We start from the raw sequence: 20078 nt of genomic DNA on the forward strand, positions 1-20078 counted from the left end.
CTAGTTCTAATATCTAAGGAAAGAAATTAAATGTATAGCATTAAAGACCTGGTGTTCAGGAGATATATGGTTTTGAAGCAGATGAACAAGGCTTCTGGTCAGTTTGCCAGATGGAAGATGTAGAAGCATTAGAAGAATAACCCCCTGCTCCAAGCAGTAGAAGTAGTAGATAAAATTTCACCAAAAACAAAATTTTATACATACACATACGTATATGTGTATACACACACATACATATATATCCACTAAGACCCACTGCTGTTGAGTTGATTCCAACTCATAACGACCCCGTAGGATTTCCACGGCTATAAACTGGAAGCAGACTGCCGTATCTTTCTCTCGCAAAGACGCTTACAGTTTTCAAACTGCCACCCTTTTGGTTAGCAGTCTGGCACTTTAAGGACTGCGCCATCAGCAAAACGTGTATATATATACTCAAAATGAAGAAGGGGAAGACCCCAGGTGTGCCAGAAACAAAGAAGGGAATCCACAGTAAGAAAAATGCGTGAAACCAAAAGCCAGCTGAATTCCTGGAGGTATGAGTTTCAGGTATAGGCTCTGTGTTTGAGGTTAACATCTGCCTGAGATGTTAATGCTTGTCCATGCCACGGACATGATGGGAGAAGTTGGGGGAGGGGGTGTGGGGGGAGAAGCTGGAAATAAACTCCTATAGAAAATCTAGATCTGTGAAAGTTCTGTCTATGAAATTAGTCCTAGCAGAACTCCACCAGCAGCCAGGAGAAGCAGCAAGGGAGCTTGCCTTCTTCTGCCTTCAGCTGAGGTAGAAAGAAGAGACATCTGTGAAACATCAAAACACAAGCCTGTGCCACACACGGGAATGGAGTTCAAATTCACACGACCAGTGTAGAACAAAGACAAACAGGGATTCACTGTATATAGACACTTCATGACTCGGGGAACACGAGACTTCCATGGAAAACAGTCCCAGCTAAGGATGGGTGAAGGAGAGTTTGCAGATGAAACAAACAGGAGAACTTCTTTCCCAAGAATTAGAGATGGTAGAAAAATCTGAAAGAGACTTTAAAGTATGCATGTTCAAAGATACAGAGGGAGGAAATAGGCCAATATTTAAAAGGAAAAAAAAACAGATTTGAAAAAAAAAAAGAATTAAATAGGAGTTCTAGAAGTGAATAATAGTTATCAAACTGCCTGAACATTATTGTGTTGGTTGAAAATTGTCAATAATGGAGTCTACTCAGTATAGTTTCAGGGACAGTGTCTTAGTCATTTAGTGCTGCCGTAACAGAAATGGAAACCCTGGTGGCGTACTGGTTAAGTGCTTGGGCTGCCAACCAAAGGGTCGACAGTTCGAATCCATCAGGCGTTCCTTGGAAACTCTATGGGGCAGTTCTACTCTAGCCTATAGGGTCGACAGCACTGGGCTTGGGCTTGTAACAGAAATACCACAAGTGGATGGCTTTAACAAAGACAAGTTTATTTTCTTCACAGTAAAGTAGGCCAGAAGTCCAAATTTGGGGTATCAGCTCCAGGGGAAGGCTTTCTCTCTCTGTCGACCTTCTTATCAATCTGCCCTCAGACTGGGAGCTTCTTTGCACAGGAACCCTGGGTCCAAAGAACACGCTATGCTCCCGGCACTGCTTTCTTGGTGGAATGAGTTCCCCCTGTCTCTCTGCTCTCTTCTTTCTTTTATATCTCAAGAGGTAGCCTCAAGACACAACCCAATCTTACAGATGGAGCCCTGCCTCACTAACTCCACTGCAGCCCATCCTCCTTCATTAGCATCATAGAATCAGTATTTACAACATGTGGGAAGGTCACATAATACTGGGAATCATGACCCAGAGAAATTGATACACCTGTTTTGGGGGGGGATACATAATTCAATCCATGACAGGCATTGCTCTTATTAACTAGAGAGAAAAATTTTCAGCCCACAGTTAGAAGTTACGCTTATTCTATAAATATTCCTGAGTGCAAAACATGCAGATTAAAACTTAATTGTATACTGGTGCAAATGACTGACTTAGTTTTGGGGGGATATAGATTTTAACAAAGAGTAGCTCTAGGAACTATCTATCCCCTTGTCTACTGGAGAAGCCTTGTTGTAAGTGCCCTTCTACATAAATGAAGATGCTGCCAACCCATTGGGAACAGGCCATGCTTGGGTTTTTGCTGTTCTGTTCAAAAATGATGCTCACTGACCCATCAACAAATATTTACACCCTCTTCCTTTCCAGCTCTCCCCTTCCACCCCAGATGATTGTTCAGTCACCCAGTGTAGAGATCACTGACCTAGTTAAGGGTATCTGCAGCCTGCAGACACGGACAACATGAGCTAATTGGCCCACACAGTCTTTGACCTCATTTTCAAAGGACTCTAATAACCTAAGCCGACCAACTTTATTACTTTTACTAGACTTCATTTCAGAAAATACATTATGTAGGTGATTTTCCTCTTTTTCTTTATCACTCTCACCTGTCAATTTGTGGTAATATGATAGTCTAAAATATGAATATAGTTTAATTATTGGTCATTTAATAAGCAGCTGGCTTTTTGTCCATGTATATAATTGAGTGAACAGGAGTCTGTCTCCTTAGTCGCTTGTTTTGTTCACTGCCTCAGACAGCTCTGGGTACAAATAGTATATCAATATGTGCTTTTTATATTGTTTAATTATCCAAGGAGTTTTCATAAGAATCTCTGTGTCTGTTTTCAGCTCATCTCCCTTAAAATGAAGGTTTAAAATTTAGGTCTTTCTTTTACAAAACTATTTCTAATACATAAAAACTCAAATGTCACTTTCTGAGGTGCCTTCTCTTTCATCCATATTAGGTAAACCCTCTCTGTGTTCCTAGAAATCTATGGGCGTCTGTGTCCTAAAACCAATCATGCTGTCCTACTGTGCTATAAGTGTATGCTATGTATCACCCGTTCTTGATTCTAAGCTCTTTCATGGTAGTCTGTGGCTGCTATAAAAGGTCAGCAATTCGAGTCTACCAGCACAGCACTCCTTGGAAACCCCATGGGGCAGTTCTACTCTGTCCTATAGGGTTGCTATGAGTTGGAATCAACTCTGCAGCAAAGGGCTTTTTTTTTTTTTTTTGGCACATAGTAGGCACTTCATTGTTTGTTGAGTGAATGAATGAATGGGTGAACACTTAAAATAACCTAGTTGTACTGGTGCCACCATATATTAGACCCCATTGACCCTCAAGTGGTTCTTATCAATTATATTTCAAGGGAGCTTGCTTATCCACGCTCCAAACATTTTCTGACATTGGACAAAAGCTCTCCTAGGCATTTAGCCATTAAGGTTGGTGCATGTAGAAGTCTGTCAGCTCTTTTCAAGAGCTAAAGATTATGTAAAGAATAAGGGAGAAATGAACTAAGGGCATTAAAAAGTACTGGTTAATTGGATATTTCTGCTTTATATGTCAGTTCTTTTACTCTATATTTGAAAAAATAAGGGGGAGGGAGATTTGTTGAGAAGACCAGAATACCATATGAGATAAGAATGTTTTCCCCCTTCCTTGTTCTGCTGTCCTAGAGGGAAATTTTATATTCTTTTCTTAAAACTGAGGGACTAGAGGAAACTGAGAATTTAGAAAGCAAGGGTGAACAAAACTAAGGACTTCGTATTTTTTAAATGGAACCGTTCAGGAGATGATGACTTATACCACTGAACTAAATTGCAGAAGGAAAGGAAGAACAGAATTTGTATGTAGTATAGAGGCGGCGAAAGTCAATTGAAGGCCTTTAGGTAATATCTCAAGCAAAAGCTAAAACTAAATGGTTAAGTAAAACACCTTTTCAAGCACAAAATTGAAAGGGTTCCTAAAGTCTTGCTGCATCTTTTGATGAAATTTATGGCATATTTGCAGACAGAGTTTAGCCTAGTCTCCTTAAGGTATAGTTTATCTTCCAGATACCTCACCTATTTGAAATAAGACCTTTGTTAATTCCTGTTTTGATTTTTCAGTAATCTCTTTCCCCAAAAATAAGTCTTTAGAAGGTAAAATAATTTTCAGGAAAGAAGTTGGACTACATCCCTACAATAAGAATTCTTTTCGCCCAGTGGTCCTCTTACTTTTTAATGTCTGTGATTGGTTACTGGGCTCTGTTTCATTTTTAGTAAAAGAGCATTTGGCCCTTTTGAAAAAAAAACATTTAAAGCCAATATAAAATGTTTATTTTATCTTATATTTTATTTGAAATGTAACAAATTTTTTTTTTTTATCATTCAGAAACTGTAGAAAATATTCAGTTAACATGTGACTGCCAGTAATTTTATTCAAAATGCAGGGTGAAATCACAAAGTCAAATAAGATTTGAACCACAAGAAGCTCATTAGGATAAAGAGTGTAGTAAGTGATGTAGAACTCCCTCAGTTGCTGAGGGTTTTCTTTTCTCTTTGTTGCTTAGTGTTATTTTAAAGCACATGGAATTAGAAATTCTTCTGTAAACACTCTTTGGTGAATTTATAACAATAATTACATTCAACAGAACACTTAACTGCTTTTCTGTTCTTATACCAGGTTGTTGGTGTCGCTCAGGCCATCAACAAGAAATCTGGAAATGGTGGGACATTCACAGAAAAAGACGAAAAGGTACCAAAACCTGTGTCTGGTGTGATGCCAATTGCTGTCGAGTCACCTTCAATTCATGGTGGCCCCATGTGTGTCAGAGTAAAACTATGCTCTGTAGGGTTTTCAATGGCTGATTTTTTTCAGAAGTAGATCACCAAGCCTTTCTTCTGAGGCATTTCTGGGTGGACTTGAACTTCCAACCTTTCAGTTGTCAGCCAAGTATGTTAACCGTTTGTACCACACAGATACTCCTTATCTAGACCTCTGGAATTAGTTCCTGAAATTGTTGATCATGAAAAACAGTATGATTAAAAACGATTGGAAATGTTTGGAAGTTTGTATTTCCTGTCACTAAATACAGTGCTGCCTTGACTCCAGGGTACCTGTGTTATTCAGTTCCTGCTTCTCCAGCAGAAACCTCAGACTCTCTGCCCACTGAGCAGCCAGGCCTCCACTGGGGCTGTGCGCATGGTGGGGCTGCACAAAGGGTGACTTAGGGTGTTTTAACTGCCTCATTTACCTTTCATCACTGCTGTAAAGACGTTCGACCTGAAGTAAAAAACCCCAAAAGCACTGCTTCAAGTTCAGTACTCCAGGTTGACTGAAAATTGGAATTGCCTTTTGGTGAAGCAAGTATCAGAATGTTTTATAAGCTTTGCACACAGACGGTGGGGCGCCAAGGTGTGAATTCAGGCTGGACGATGTGAATTTCACTTCAGAAAGAGAGGTGGTCAGCATTATTTTATGACTTTTCTCATCCAACTCTGAAGGAATACATTCTGCACACCAAATTTGACAGGCTTTCCGGGACGGAAGCCCTTAAATCCGTTTATAACTTCATTCTGTCAGTAGGTTTTATTATTTCTTCTACTGAATCTGTCATTATATGTATATTGTAGAGCCCACTAAATTCTTCCTGTTCCTAGCTTATTGCTATTTATTTTGTTTTCCTCTGAAAATTATTGGGAGCTTTGAATTTGGAAAGTATTCAAACAAGACATCGTTATTTTTGTCTGCATGTTGTAGGCGGATTGGCACCTGTGTTGGTCTCCATATTTTAATTGCTTCAGAATATAGAAAGTACCTTTTTAAATCAGAGTACTAAACATCTAGTCTCCTATTTTATTAATGGCACCTGAGAATATTTGGTGGGAAAACATGATTCCAAATTCGCTTCTATTCTATTATTGGTTTATAGTTCCTTAATATAAATTCTTCTTAAATTTATGTACTTTTTTTGGTTCTGTCACCTCTTGGCAAGATAAATCCATAATTGTGAATAAAGTGTCATATTCTGAAGATTTATTTTAATCGGTGATTAATACAATTGTGAGCACATTACACTAGTATAGTATGCTGAGGATAATAAATCAATGTGAAAAAGAACATATTTAAAGTTACAAAATATTTGAAACTTTATATGGGGCTGCTATTGCCAATAATCTATTAACAAGTATGTGAGCTTCCATTTACCCCAGTAATAAGTTATTTATAGCCTCAGCATGGATCCAAGTCTTAATACCATGCAGAGAGTACACCAAATTGCAATTTTAAGTGATCTAAAGAGGTCTGCATCTTAGTTCCTCCCCTTTTTCTCCGTATTCATTTACACCTAACGTGACCATAGGGGACTGTGTTAAGACTTGTCATCTACTGGTGGTGCCATTTAGCTGACACTTGCTTTGCATCAATTCCTAATTTTAAGTTTTTAATCAAAAGAGACACCTACACTTTCGACTTTCTAATATGTGTTTCGACTCAAAATAGTTTTGGATGCTGTTTGTGTTTCAGGAAATATAACTAGACAGTTTTATAGACAGCTCTTATTTGGCTGTTATCTTATTTATCTGTTTTCTAGGACTTTGCTGCTTATTTGGCATTTTGTGGTATTGTTCTTCATAATGCTCAACTCTATGAGACTTCACTGTTGGAGAACAAGAGAAATCAGGTAAGACTTGATTGCTAAAGAACCAAAAAAAACCAAACCCAGTGCCGTCGAGTTGATTCTGACTCATAGCAATTACTAAAGAGAGAGTATTAAAAAAAAAAAAAAGCCAAGCCCATTGCCGTCAAGTTGATTACACTCACAGCAACTCTGCAGGACAGAGTAGAACTACCCCATGTGGCTTCCAGGGAGCACCTGGTGGATTCGAACTGCCAACCTTTTGGTTAGCAGCCATAGCTCTTAGGTACTGTGCCACCAGAGAGAGTATATACATCTTTTAAAAAAATTTGTAAAAATTTTTATCTAAGTAATACATGTACATGGTTAAAATTTCAAATAGATTCAGCTTCGAACTCTTTTTCTTCTGGTGGTTATTTTAGCCGTTTCTTCTCATAGTTATTTCCATTCTCTATTTCCATACTCAGTTGCATTATCACTGTTAGACAGTATTCACTGACTTGAAAGATGAAGATTTATCTGACTTTGACCACCCTTACTTCCTGTTATCCCTATCCTACCAGTATCATTATGTCATTGTTTTAAGTGCCTGGTTGGGTTGTATTCGTGATGTTAAATACTATAATGCATGTATACTTTTAATTCATGCCCTGTCAACTCTAGACATTATACCTTGATTTCATACATTATAAGATGAGGATCTTAGCACCCCTAACGTTCCCTTTATCTCTCCTTGCCAACTACTACTCCTTACCCCTGTTTGTGCCATCTATCTGGACTTTTTATAATACAGGAAAACTAGAAACAATTTAACTGTCCTTCATGAGGAGAACAGAGAAATAAATTGTGGTATATTATGTGGAAATGTGGAATACTACATAACACTTAAAATAACCTAGAGCCGCAAACATTGACATAGGTCGATCCCAAAAATATAATATTAAACTAAAAAAGTACATTGCACATTATACCTACAGTATGGTACAGTTTGTGTAATGTTTGAATCTAAAACACTGCTGTCCGTATTCTTATATATAATTATATTTTATATTGTTCAAGTTGATACCATATTTCGCTCTCTAATCATAACGAAGTTTTCTTGAGCTTTGTCTAAATTAATCCTAAAGTTAAAATTTAAAATGAAGCTTTAGGATTACTCTATGTAAATTGCTATTCACATTACCTTTGTTATGTAACTTTTAGTTTTTCTTGGTATTTCTGAAGTCCTTTCTTTTTTCCTTGAACTATGTTGCTCTTTTGTAGCCCCATGTTGCTGGGCTTGTTCCCCCAAACTCTTCATCATATTAGTCATTCTGTTGAGTTTCTCTTTTTCATGGAGATTTACAAATTGAGATTCTCTATCTTTCCTCTTCCAAGCTGAATTATTTTTTCCCATGCCTATTTCATAGCTGTTATCATATAACTTTCCTTCACTGCTTTCTGAGAATGATTCCACAGTTTTCTGGATTCCTGAAAACTTCTTTCTCAGTTTACTCCCTTTTACTGTTGCAGCACTTTCTCGGTTAACTACTTGAGAAAGAGTATTGATGACAGAAGTGTTCTGAGTCATTGAATGCATGAAAATGTCTCTTGTACTGTTCCACCAGTTTGGCTGGGTATAGAATATTAAGAATATATATATTTTTTTATACCCAGAATATTAAGAATATTAAGTTGAATTTTTGAGAATTCACTTTTTCAGAATTTAAAGTTAGTGCTTTTTAGTTAAGTGTGGTGAAAGGATACAACCCTGACTCACGCCTTTCCTGACTTTAAACCACGCAGCATCCACTTGTTCTGTTTGAATGACTGCCTTTTGGTCTATGTCCAGGTTCCACATGAGCACAAATTAAGTGTCCTGGAATTCCCATTCTTCACAGTGTTATCCATAATTTGTTATGGTCCACAAGTTGAATGCCTTTGCATGTCAACAAAACACAGGTAAACATCTTTCTGGTATTCTCTGCTTTCAGCCAAGATCCACATGACATCAGTAAAGATATCTCTTGTTCCATGTCCTCTTCTGAATCTGGCTTGAATTTCTGGCCATTCCCTGTTTCCTGCTGCAACCGTTTTGGGATTATCTTCAGCAAAATTTTACTTGCGTGTGATGTTATTGATATTGTTTGATAATTTCCGCATTAAAAAAAAAAATTGTTTTTTTTTTTTGTTGGATCACCTTTCTTTGATATGGGCACAAATATGTACCTGTTCCAGTTGGTTGGCCAGGTAGCTGTCTTCCAAATTTCTTGACATAGACGAGCGATCACTTCCTGTGTTGCATTTGTTTCTTGAAACGTCTCAATTGGTATTCTGTCAGTTTCCTGGAGCCTTGTTTTTGGCCAATGCTTTTAGCACAGCTTGAACTTCTTCCTTTAATACTGTTGGTTCTTGATCATATGCTACCTCCCGAAATGGTTGAACATCAACCAATTCTCTTTAGTATGATGAATTTGTGTATTCCTTCTATCTTCTTTTGATGCTTCCTGCGTCGCTCAATATTTTGCCTGTAGAATTCTTCAGAATTGAAACTAGAACCTTGAATTTTTTCTTCAGTTCTTTCAGCTTGAGAAATGCCAAGTGTGTTCTCCCCTTTTGGTTGTCTAATTCCACCTCTTTGCACCTGTCATTATAATATTTTACTTTGTCTTCTAGGCTGCCCTTTGAAATCTTCTCTTCAGCTCTTTTACATTGCTGTCATTTCTTCTTTTCACTTTAGCTACTCGACATTCAAGAGCAAGTTTCAGAGTCTCTTCTGATGCCCATTTTGGTGTTCTCTTTCTTTCCTATCTTTTTAATGACTTTTTGCTTTCTTCATGTATGATGTCCTTGATGTCATTCCACAGCTTGTCTGGTCTTTCAGTCATGAGTGTTCAGTGTGTCAAATCTATTCTTGAAATGGTCTCTAAATTCAAGTGGGATGTACTTAAGGTCATACTTGGGCTCTCATGGACTTGTTTTGATTTTCTTCAGCTTCAAATTAAACTTGCATAGGAGTCACTGATGATGTGTTACACAGTTGGCCTCTGGCCTTGTTCTGACTGATGATACAGAACTTCTCCATCATCTGTTTCCACAGATGTAGTGAATTTAATTCCGGTGTATTCCATCTGGCAAGGTCCACGTGTATTGTCACCATTTATGTTGTTGAAAAAATGTATTTGCAATGTATATAAGTTGTTGGTCTTGCAAAATTCTAGCATGCAATCTCCAGCATCGTTTCTATCACCAAGTTCATATTTTCCAACTACTGATCCTTCTTTGTTTCCAACTTTCACGTTCTAGTCTCCAGTTACTATCAATGCACCTTGATTACATGTTTGATCAAATTCAGACTGCAGAAGTTGGTAAAAATCTTCGGTTTCTTCATCTTTGGCATTAGTGGTTGGTGAGTGAATTTGAAATAGTCGTATTAACTGGTCTTCCTTGTGGGCGTATGGGTATTATCCTACTGACAGCTTCGTACTTCAGGATAGATCTTGAAGTGTTCTTTTTGAGGACGAATGTGATGCCATTCCTCTTCAGTTTGTTTCCTGGTGTAGTAGATCATATGATTGTCGGATTCCAAATGGCCACTACTAATCTATTTCAGCTCACTAATGCCTAGGATATCGATCCTTATGCATTCCATTTCAGTTTTGACAACCTCCAATATTCCTGTATTCCTACTTCATACATTCCACATTCCAATTATTAATGGATGTTTGCAATTGTTTCTTCTTAATTGAGTTGTGCCACATCAGCAAAGGAAGCTCTTGAAAGCTTTGCTCCATCCATGTCATTAAGTCCGATTCTAGTTTGAGGAGGCAGCTCTTCTCCAGTCGTATTTTGAGTGCCTTCCGATCTGAGGAGCTCATCTTCCAGCAGTGTACCAGACAATGTTCTGTTGCTATTCATACATTTTTTTACTGGCCAATATTTTTAGCTGTTAGTTGCCATCATCTCAGCTCTGGCTCATGGCCACCTTGTGTATAATAGAACAAAACTTTGCCCAGTCCAGTGCCATCTTCATGATCTTAGAACATAAGAGCCCATTATTGTGGCTGGCTATTGTGTCAATCCATCTCATTGAAGGTTTCCCTCATTTTTAAAAGTTACAGTTAACAAATAATAAGCAATAACCATTAATCTTTTTTGTCTAGGTGCTGCTTGACCTTGCTAGCTTAATTTTTGAAGAACAACAATCATTAGAAGTAATTCTGAAGAAAATAGCTGCCACTATTATCTCTTTCATGCAGGTGCAGAAATGCACCATTTTCATAGTGGATGAAGATTGCTCCGTGAGTACAGAGTATGACTTTTATATTTTTAGAAAGACTAAAAGCACCTCAAAGCACTGCTTTTAAATCTCATTTAGCCTCAGAACTCTCTGAAGCAGAACTACGTGTGGTACTTGGGTAAAGCTGATCAGAGTTTGGGCTGCTGTGGTTGATGAGGGGTAGAGAAGAGATTGGAGGGTTCTTTTCATGCACTCTTTCACTTCTGTCCCCCAGCGCTAACTAGTTACCGTGGGTATGTCTGTGTGCTGCTTTTGTCAATGACTACACTGTCTTGATGGAAAAATACATTATCATTACAGTGTGCTGATTTTTCAAGATCAGGAGTAGTGGTGCCTGGCTGCCGTGAACAAGTAGACCTCCACCCTGAATGAGTTAGGTGTAGACTTTTCCTTGTAACAGGAATTCTTTAGAAACAAGAAGACATGGACCAATAAAGGCAGCATCACTAAAGGTGGCTATAGTCCCAAGTCCTTTACCAATAATGCCAAACTACTGAACTGTTGTAACTGGTAGATTTCAGTCCATTGATTTGTAATGTGAAGAAACATTTTCAGATGTGTAGGGAAAGGTGGAGCGTTGTTACAGATTATGGGTAACTTACAGGCAGGCCAAGCCCCTTGCGTTTGCCATTAGAATCAAGACCTCTGGCCAAAGGCAGTTTTCCTTTATGCATTTTCTTTCCCTTCTCAACCTTTGAACTGTTACTTCTGGGGATATTTCTTATTCGTGTAGTTGTTTTTTTCCATTAAGTTGCTAGAAATAGGGTCTTTACTGGTGTGTGAAAAAGAGAGTAGGAATTCCCCTTTGTATGTACAGGCCAATTATAATCCATATTTGATATCTAAATTGGTATGGGGGGTAAGTAGAAGTATAAAAAGTATTTAATATTTAATTTATATTTAAATGTTTTAATTGTTTTAGCTCCTAAGACTGTACTGTGTGACCCAACATCATTAGAATTGTGTGTGTCTGTATGAGAATGGATATGTTGATTAATACAAAATTCTCATTAATAGGGTATCATATGAGAATTCACTGTGCTAGAAGATAATGAGTATTCTTATAGATATTGTTTCATATTTTCAATCAGTTACAAAATTATTAATGTATTTAAATGAGAGATAATTACAAGGTAATAACCATTCTTTCAAAGTTTAGGTTAGAACTTATTAATACAGTATGTCATTTTGTCATTTTTCTCCATGATCCACTCTTTAGCATTTAATTTTTGAAAGTTATACATGAGGCAGTCCTTTTTGAACAACTTAAATATCACTTTAATTAACATTCAGTGCATGTTTCTCCCAGTTAACACCCATCATGGTAGCAACTGATTTGGATCAGTGGTGCCTGGAAACATAGCTCAGCAATATGCCTGATTGCATGTTTTACTTACTTTTTAACAATCCAATTGTAGAGTTTAGAAAAGGGATTGGATGACTTGATGTCTTCGTATTACAATTACTAGTTGATTAAAAATATTTGAACATCATGAGCAAAAATCAAAATGTAAGCAAGAAAAAAAAAAATGTACTCGCTTCATCCCCAAATTACACCAACATCACCGTTGTATTTCTTTGTTTCCTTTTAATTCTTTATATGGTTGTAAATACAGCACAGATGCAAATTTGCATTCTGCTCTTTTAAATGTAACTCCGAAAGTATTTCTCTGCGTTGTTGAAATTTTCACAATTTAATGATCTCATAAAATTTTGCTGAATGATAAGTCTTTTTAAAAAGGCATTCTTTACCTGGGCTATAACAACAGCCATCAATGTATGTGTAAAAGTCACAAACTGAGGATTTTAGAATAAACATAGAGAAATTTTTGAAGTGAATATATCCGTTAACACCTAGTGGAGAAAATAAACCAGTTGGTACTCAAATCAGCATTCTCGTCACCAACAACATGAACAAGGTCTTCAGTAATGGGAAGCAGCTTTGTGGATGTCATGAAATCAATGCCAATTACAGTTTAGTCTGCAAAAAAGTAAAACTATCTGACAAGTATTAATGTCTTTAACCAGCTCCACAGACATGTATGTCTGTATACAGATAGTTTTCATTACGTTTTCAAATTTAATTCTCAGTCTGTGTTGTTGCTCTGTTTTCAGGATTCTTTTTCTAGTGTGTTTCACATGGAATGTGAGGAATTAGAAAAATCATCAGATACCTTAAGGTAAAACAAATTATTCTCTATTTCTCTTTATCACAAGTATATGTTGTTGTTGTTAGCTGCTATCGAGTCAGCCCCCAACTCAAGGTAGACTCAGTGCTTGACGAAGAATATGTTGTCTGGTCTTCCTCCGTCCACACATCAATTGCAAATTGGACCATTGTGATCCGTAGCGTTTTCATTGGCTGGAAATAAATGGGCAGGCCTGCCTTCTTAGTCCAGCTTAGTCAGGAAGCTCTGCTGGAACGTATTCATAGTAACATGCAGGCTACCACTGACAGACAGGTGGTAGTGCCAATGAAGTATATTGGCTGGAAATCAAACTCATATCTCCCACAGGGAAGGTGAGAGTTCTACTATTGAATCACCACTGCCTCATATCACAAGTGTATAATGTTGACTAAATATTTCATGGCCAGTTTAATTTTAAATCGTATAAGCTATAAAAAAACAAAACCAAACCCAGTGCCATCGAGTCGATTCCGACTCATAGCGACCCTATGGGACAGAGTAGAACTGCCCCGTGGAGTTTCCAAGGAGCGCCTGGCGGATTCGAACTGCTGACCCTTTGGTTAGCAGCCGTAGCGCTTAACCACTACGCCACCAGGGATTCCATATAAAGCTATAGGCTATTTTATTTCCACAAATAGCTTTATTTTTAAAATATTTTACTATTTGATAGTAAAGCTCAGGTTTTTTCACTACAGATGACCTACCTGAGAATTATTTCGTATAGTGAATGATGTTACGATTAATAGAGCCCTCACTACAGCATTTTCTGTGAACAGGTTCATTTAAGACCCGCTAGCTTTCAATTATAGTTTCTTGTTGAGAATTAGACCCTTACTGGAAATTTGGTAGACTTCTGAATAGGCTTACTCTAAGTAAGCCGTAAGGATTTAATGAGTAAAAAAATGAGTAAAACATTTTTAAAAAACCATATATGATATTTTAAGTGGCTGAACACCGTGGTTTTCTATAGTGAAGATAAGGTCATGTCCTGTGTTTTGTTTCTATCTTCCTGAGGATACTGGATACTTGGTTGACTTCAGGGAATGCTTAAAACAGGTGTGGGGGTTGGGACAGGAGAGCCTGTGGCCCGTTTCATACCAAGACGTGTGCCCTGTGGCTAGAATCAAATCAGCCCTCTATTGCAGTTCAGTTCTTTTTCATGTTTTCATTGTTTTCAAAATTGTATTATTTTTGTTGTTGCTTAGAAACAATAGAAAGTATATGATGGAAGTTATAGATATTATTACCTCAGTTTTATATGTGCTTTCTGAAGAATGTTGAAAAGGATTTAAACTACCAAATGTTCTTTCTCATATTCCCTTTCCTGTTCTTGGCCAAAAACTAGTGTTATTGGCTTAAATGATAGGACATTCCAAGGAATATAAATCTGCTAGAATAAAGGGTCCAGAATTCTTGGGCATAATGCCGTTTATCACACTGATCATTTTTCATTTGTTATGGATTATTTTACCACTAAGTACTTTGCTGATCAGAACTCACAGATTAATTAGGAAATGCAGACTGTTAATATTATATATAATAGTCTCATACCAAAAACCCATTGCTGTCGAGTCGATTCCAACTCATAGGGACCCTATAGGACAGAGTAGAACTGTCCTGTAGGGTTTCCAAGGAGTGGCTGATGGATTCAAACTGCTGACCTTTTGGTTAGTCGCTGAGCTCTTAGCCCCTGCGCCACCAGGGCTCCTAAAAGTCTCATGTGATCATCAAAATAGAATGTTATTTTAACTTTACTGTTGATATTAAATTTCTAGATTTTTTTTCACTGGGTGTTGACCTGAGAATTATTTCATATAGTGAATGATACCACTATTTGTACTCAGTAACTAAGCTCCTTCGTTAATAAAAGGTGTTAGTCCTTTAAAAATAACCTCGTTACACATCTAGCATATAGGAAAAAAAAAAAACCTATAAAATCTTCCAAAAGTATGTGTCATCAAAAAAATGGTTAGCAGGACTCTTCTCAAAGACGTAACAGCCAAGTGCAATATGTGAACTTGAGTAGTTCCTGTTAAAAACATAAAACAAAGCAGAACAAAAAAATCTATCAAAGATAGATTTGGGGAGGGGACAACTGAATATTTGCATATGGACTGGATATTGGGTGGTGGTGGAGGGGTTGTTGTTACTTTCTTTGGAATTAGTAAGATATGGTGGTTAGTAAGAGGATTGTGGTTACTTTTAGGAGATTCATGCCAAAGTATTTAGGGATCATGATGTTTGCAATTTATTTTAAGATGGTTAACCAAAGATAAGTAAATACATTGAAATTTAATATGTTAAATAGATCCACACATGCATATATAGATAAAGCAACTATGGCAAAAATATTAAAAATTTTTGAATCCGGCGGGAAGGTATTCATTTTACTTCCAACTTTACTGTATGTTTCAAAATGCTTGTCATGAAATGTTAGAAGAAAATGTTTGTAATAATAAGTTGGAAACACAGCAAAGCAAAAACCCTCTATGTAGATCCTGTAATGCAGAACGCCCTGACTTCGCAGCTGCAAGAACAAAGTATTTCAGTGCACAGCCTGTTTTGTTCCAATACTCGTAAATAAGACCGACCCCAAGGAACACTGTGACGTCTGCAAAAGCTGTCTTCTGCCTCAGCCCTCTTTTTATGGGTGCCCTTTCTCTTCTTCTCCCCTCTTAGCTTTTCTTACGTTTCCTGTCCTCTTATATCTTCCCCCATCAAGACTGAGAAACTGTTGTACGTAGTGACTTAAAGTTGTCATTTTGTTAAGTAATTGTATTTAAATTAAAGCCTGCTGTTACTAAATTTTTTTTAATAATGGATGTAATATTAAACATTCTATTGATGCAGTGAAAGGCTTTTTCTCCTATTAAAGAATTTTAGAAATCAGCAAAGGGGCAGGGGTATAACTTGGGAGCAGGTGAGGAAATCATTTGATTCAGAGGGTATACCTGACTTAAGCCTTTCCTGCTGACTTTGGTGTGGGGTCCTCTAATTCCTAGCCAATGTAGATAAACGGTGGTAGGTCTGCCCAGAGGTTTTTCTGCTGCCCTGGAGATTTTGGTTCATACCACCATTACCAGATAACTAGTTGCTATCTAGTCAATTTTGGCTCACGGCAAGCCCATCTAGAACTGTGCTCCATAGAGTTTTCGGTGGCTGATTTTTTGGAAGCAGATTGCCCAGATTTTTTTTCAAAGAGCCTCTGGTGAACTTGAACCTCCAGCCTTTCAGTTAGCAGCTGAACGTGTTAAACATTTGCACCAACCCGGGGCTGGTCTGTATTTCCCTTTTGGCCAACTAGTCAAGTGCTGAAGTTTATATCTTAAACCCCCATGCCGTTGTGTTTTTGTGGCATGTTTGACATTGTTTCAGTTAATACTGAATCCTTTTTGAAAGCCTGATAATGTATATACACCCTAGTGTGTGTATGTGTCTTCCCCTTAAAAGATGGATACGAGGCTCCATCATCCATCTCAGTTATGAAGTTTTTTTTTTCATCCACAGGAGGATCTATAATATTATCTTGCTTTTATGATACTGTGACATTTTGTTGCTCTTTTAAAAGAGTATCTTTGACAGCTCAACTGGACTGGACCAAAAGCAAAGAAGTTTCCGGGATAAACTGAATGCTTCAAAGGTCAGCGGAGCAAGGGCGGGGGTTTGGGGACCATGGTTTAAGGGGACTTCTAAGTCAATTGGCAAAATAGTTCTATTATGAAAACATTCTGCATCCCACTGTTAAATGTGGCATCTGGGGTCTTAAATGCTAACAAGCGGCCATCTAAGATGCATCAATTGGTCTCAACCCACCTGGATCAAAGGAGAATGAAGAACACCAAGGTCACACGATAACTAAGAGCCCAAGAGACAGAAAGGGCCACATGAACCAGAGACCTACATCATCCTGAGACCAGAAGAACTAGATGGTGCCCGACCACATCCGATGACTGCCCTGACAGGGAGCACAACAGAGAACCCCTAAGGGAGCAGAAGATCAGTGGGATGCAGACCCCAAATTCTCACAAAAAGACCATACTTAATGGACTGACTGAGACTAGAGGAATCCCGGTGGTCGTGGTCCCCAAACCTTCTGTTGGCCCAGGACAGGAACCATTCCCGAAGACAACTCATCAGACCTGAAAGGGACTGAACAGTGGGTAGGAGAGAGATGCTGATGAAGAGTGAGCTAATTGTATCAGGTGGACACTTGAGACTGTGTTGGCATCTCCTGTCTGGAGGGGTGATGGGAGGATAGAGAGAGTTGGAAGCTGGCAAAATTGTCACAAAAGGAGAGACTGGAAGGGCTGACTCATTAGGGGGAGAGCAAGTGGGAGTATGGAGTAAGGTGTATATAAACTTATATGTGACAGTCTGACTTGATTTGTAAATGTTCACTTGAAGCTCAATAAAAGTTAATAAAATTAAAAAAAAAAAAAGAGTATCTTTGAAAGTTTCTAGTGAGACGTATGTAAATACTTGATTATTTTACTTTTGTTTGCATAAATAGTGAACTACTATATAAATATAATTTAGTTGTATATAATTATAAAGTTCATAAGCATAGATACATATATGTTTCATATGCCTATATGTATGTATGCAAAAAAATGTATGTGTGTGCATATATATACATATATGTATTCATAGGACAATAGGAAAATCATTATGATAGTGCATATTAAAAGTATAAAATGATGAAATCTGCATTAACTTTAGAATATTTGTGCAGCATATGTCTTGTGTAATTATGATTTGTGTATTGGCACTTTGATTTTTTTTGTAAATTCCTCCAGGTTGCCTAATTTCTAGTCCTAGCTGAACAACCCAGTGACTTGGTGTAATAGTGACCTCTTCTGGTGAATATGAATTTTTTTGAAAAAAACAAAAGCAAGGTCTTGGTATATATTTGTTTTGTTTCTGATGAGTGCCATGTTTCCTCTCCATAGGCAAAATGAGAGTTATTTTTCCTTTTTTAAAAATTGTTCCAAGACTGTCTTAGTGTAAAGATATTTTTTATAAAGGATAAATAAGTTAGCATGATTACCTTAAAAGAGACTAATTTACATGGATCATTTTAACTGATTTATTATGTGATTTTACAGTAAGGAGAATCGTTCACACCAATGGCTTATGTCAGATAAACATTTAAATGTTAGCTTTCATTTTAATAATGCATTAAAATACCTCTAAGTCATGTAAATAAGTTTTTATTTTAATAAAAATTGGATACCACACCTAACTGCAAAAACTCTGGCTTAGAATGGTATTTAGTAACCTCGGCATTTTGAAAACAGACTTAACTGATATTGATCCGTATTTTTCACCAACAGATTCTTTATTACATTTCTCAAATTGCTTATTGATAGAATTCAGGACTCCCAATTCTCGATATTAAACACTTTGCCAATCTAAGTACTTTTCCATAAGATGAAATGCTAGGCAGTTTGATGCTGTTAGCAGTAAGCAAATCAGTCTTTCTTTCTAGACAGTTACTTATCGGTTAAAAAGCATGGCTCACCAACGCAGTAAATATCTTTCGTAAATTAAGAGAATGTATTGAAGACAGCTTTGAAATATTAAGCGTAAAACTAAAAAATATTCAAGGTGAACATTCTACGTAATTATTACAATGATATTATCAATGGGATAAAGCAGAGTAAGTTCTTGGGAATGGGTTGCCCAAGAAATTTAGAAGGAAAGCTAATTTCCAGATGGTGAAAGGTTTTAGAAGAGTACTGGTGGCACAGTAGTTAAGCGCTCAGCTGCTAAACCAAAGGCTGCTAATCCCACCAGCCACTCTGAGGAAGAAAAATATGACAGTCTGCTTCTGTAAAGATCACAGCCTTGGAAGCCCTTTGGGGCAGGTGTGCTCTGTCCTATAGGGTCGCTATGAATGAGAATCAACTTGATGGCAATGGGTTTGGTATTTTCTTGGGGGTAGGTTTTAGAGTCTCTGTTTAAATTCAAAAAGTCATCCAATTAGAAGAGAAACAATGAGTAAGATGTTGTACAGTTAGTGATATAATTCCATATGAATGAGTTCTGTGTGTATTTTTATTATATATACATTTTGTCCAATGTACATTTTTATCATAAAGTGACAAATACATAAAACTAGTCCTTGAAATTCACTTTTTTTACAATAAATATACTAATCAATATTTGTTACTGATTATAATAGTAGGACACAGTTATAGTTAAAAGTAAAATCTACTTTAAAACATTTGTGGATCCAGAGTAGACAAGTGTAACTCTGGAATCAGACTGATTATACTTAAATCTAAATTCCACCACTTAATACCTATAGGACTTTATGTGAAGTATTTAACATCTCAAAGCCTCAGTTTCCTCATCTGTGAAATGGGGATAATGGTAGTAGAATTCAGTGAGGGCTAAATGAGATAATGCATATAAAATGCTTCAGGAAATTGCTGGCACATAAGTGCTTGGTAAATTTTAGATTTTACTCTCTCTTGAATGTGTTTTGGTTTTCTTTCTTTGGTTTTCGTAGCCTACAATGATTTCCATTTAATTCTACAGCACAGAAACTTCTCAGCTTTTCTAAGTTCCTTACCCGTCTCTTTCCAAAGATATACTCATATAAACTCTGTTGATAGCCACCATGTAAAAAGACTTAAAAAAGTCTGGGTCCTCCAAGAGGCATATGCCAAGAGTGAATTAAAGGTACGAGAAATTTGTCCAGGAAACACCCTGTGGAAGCGGAAGGGGAAAGAGCCAGGGAAGGCTAGGAGGGCCAGCAAACCCCCACACAGAGTGAAGGAGAGAGGGAAAGAAGGAAGCTGGGTTGTATGGAAGCATCTTAATTATCTGGGCTGTTAAAAGGGATGTTTGGCAAGACTGTTGGGGAGTCCCCTAGGTTCTAGTCTGCTGTCAGACAATCCTGGTTTCCCAGGAAGGGGCCTACCTCAGTGTCCCTGCTGTGTGCAGTCTTGGTCTGGGTACAGCCCTTCGAGGCTTGGCCTTGGTGCTGACATGCTGATAGGTTTCAGAGCACAGCAACTGGAGACGTTGGTTGGTTACGTGTCCTGTAGCTGGAGCTCTGAGAGGCACACCCTCAAGGCTGCCACAGTGTTCCTGTTTTCTGTGAGATCCAGATTCCTTGCATTGTACTTTA

The 20078-nt window shown here is 37.5% G+C and overlaps 1 protein-coding gene across 7 annotated transcripts in view; it reads left to right on the plus strand.

The window, feature by feature from the left end:
* The window catches only part of PDE5A (phosphodiesterase 5A), a 160572-nt gene that overhangs the window by 61754 nt on the left and 78740 nt on the right, over nucleotides 1-20078 (plus strand). For all 7 annotated transcript variants that reach the window (XR_002785850.2, XR_010322028.1, XR_010322029.1 and 4 more), the window contains exons 4-7: nucleotides 4519-4590; nucleotides 6428-6517; nucleotides 10615-10752; nucleotides 12867-12931. Coding sequence is in view for 4 of the 7 variants with exons in the window: in XM_023548615.2 (XP_023404383.1) it covers nucleotides 4519-4590; nucleotides 6428-6517; nucleotides 10615-10752; nucleotides 12867-12931 (365 nt within the window). In the remaining 3 variants the exon portion in view is untranslated. The remainder of the gene's footprint in view (nucleotides 1-4518; nucleotides 4591-6427; nucleotides 6518-10614; nucleotides 10753-12866; nucleotides 12932-20078) is intronic.

The sequence above is a fragment of the Loxodonta africana genome, chromosome 5, assembly GCF_030014295.1.
Source record: "Loxodonta africana isolate mLoxAfr1 chromosome 5, mLoxAfr1.hap2, whole genome shotgun sequence".
Lineage (NCBI taxonomy): Eukaryota > Metazoa > Chordata > Mammalia > Proboscidea > Elephantidae > Loxodonta > Loxodonta africana.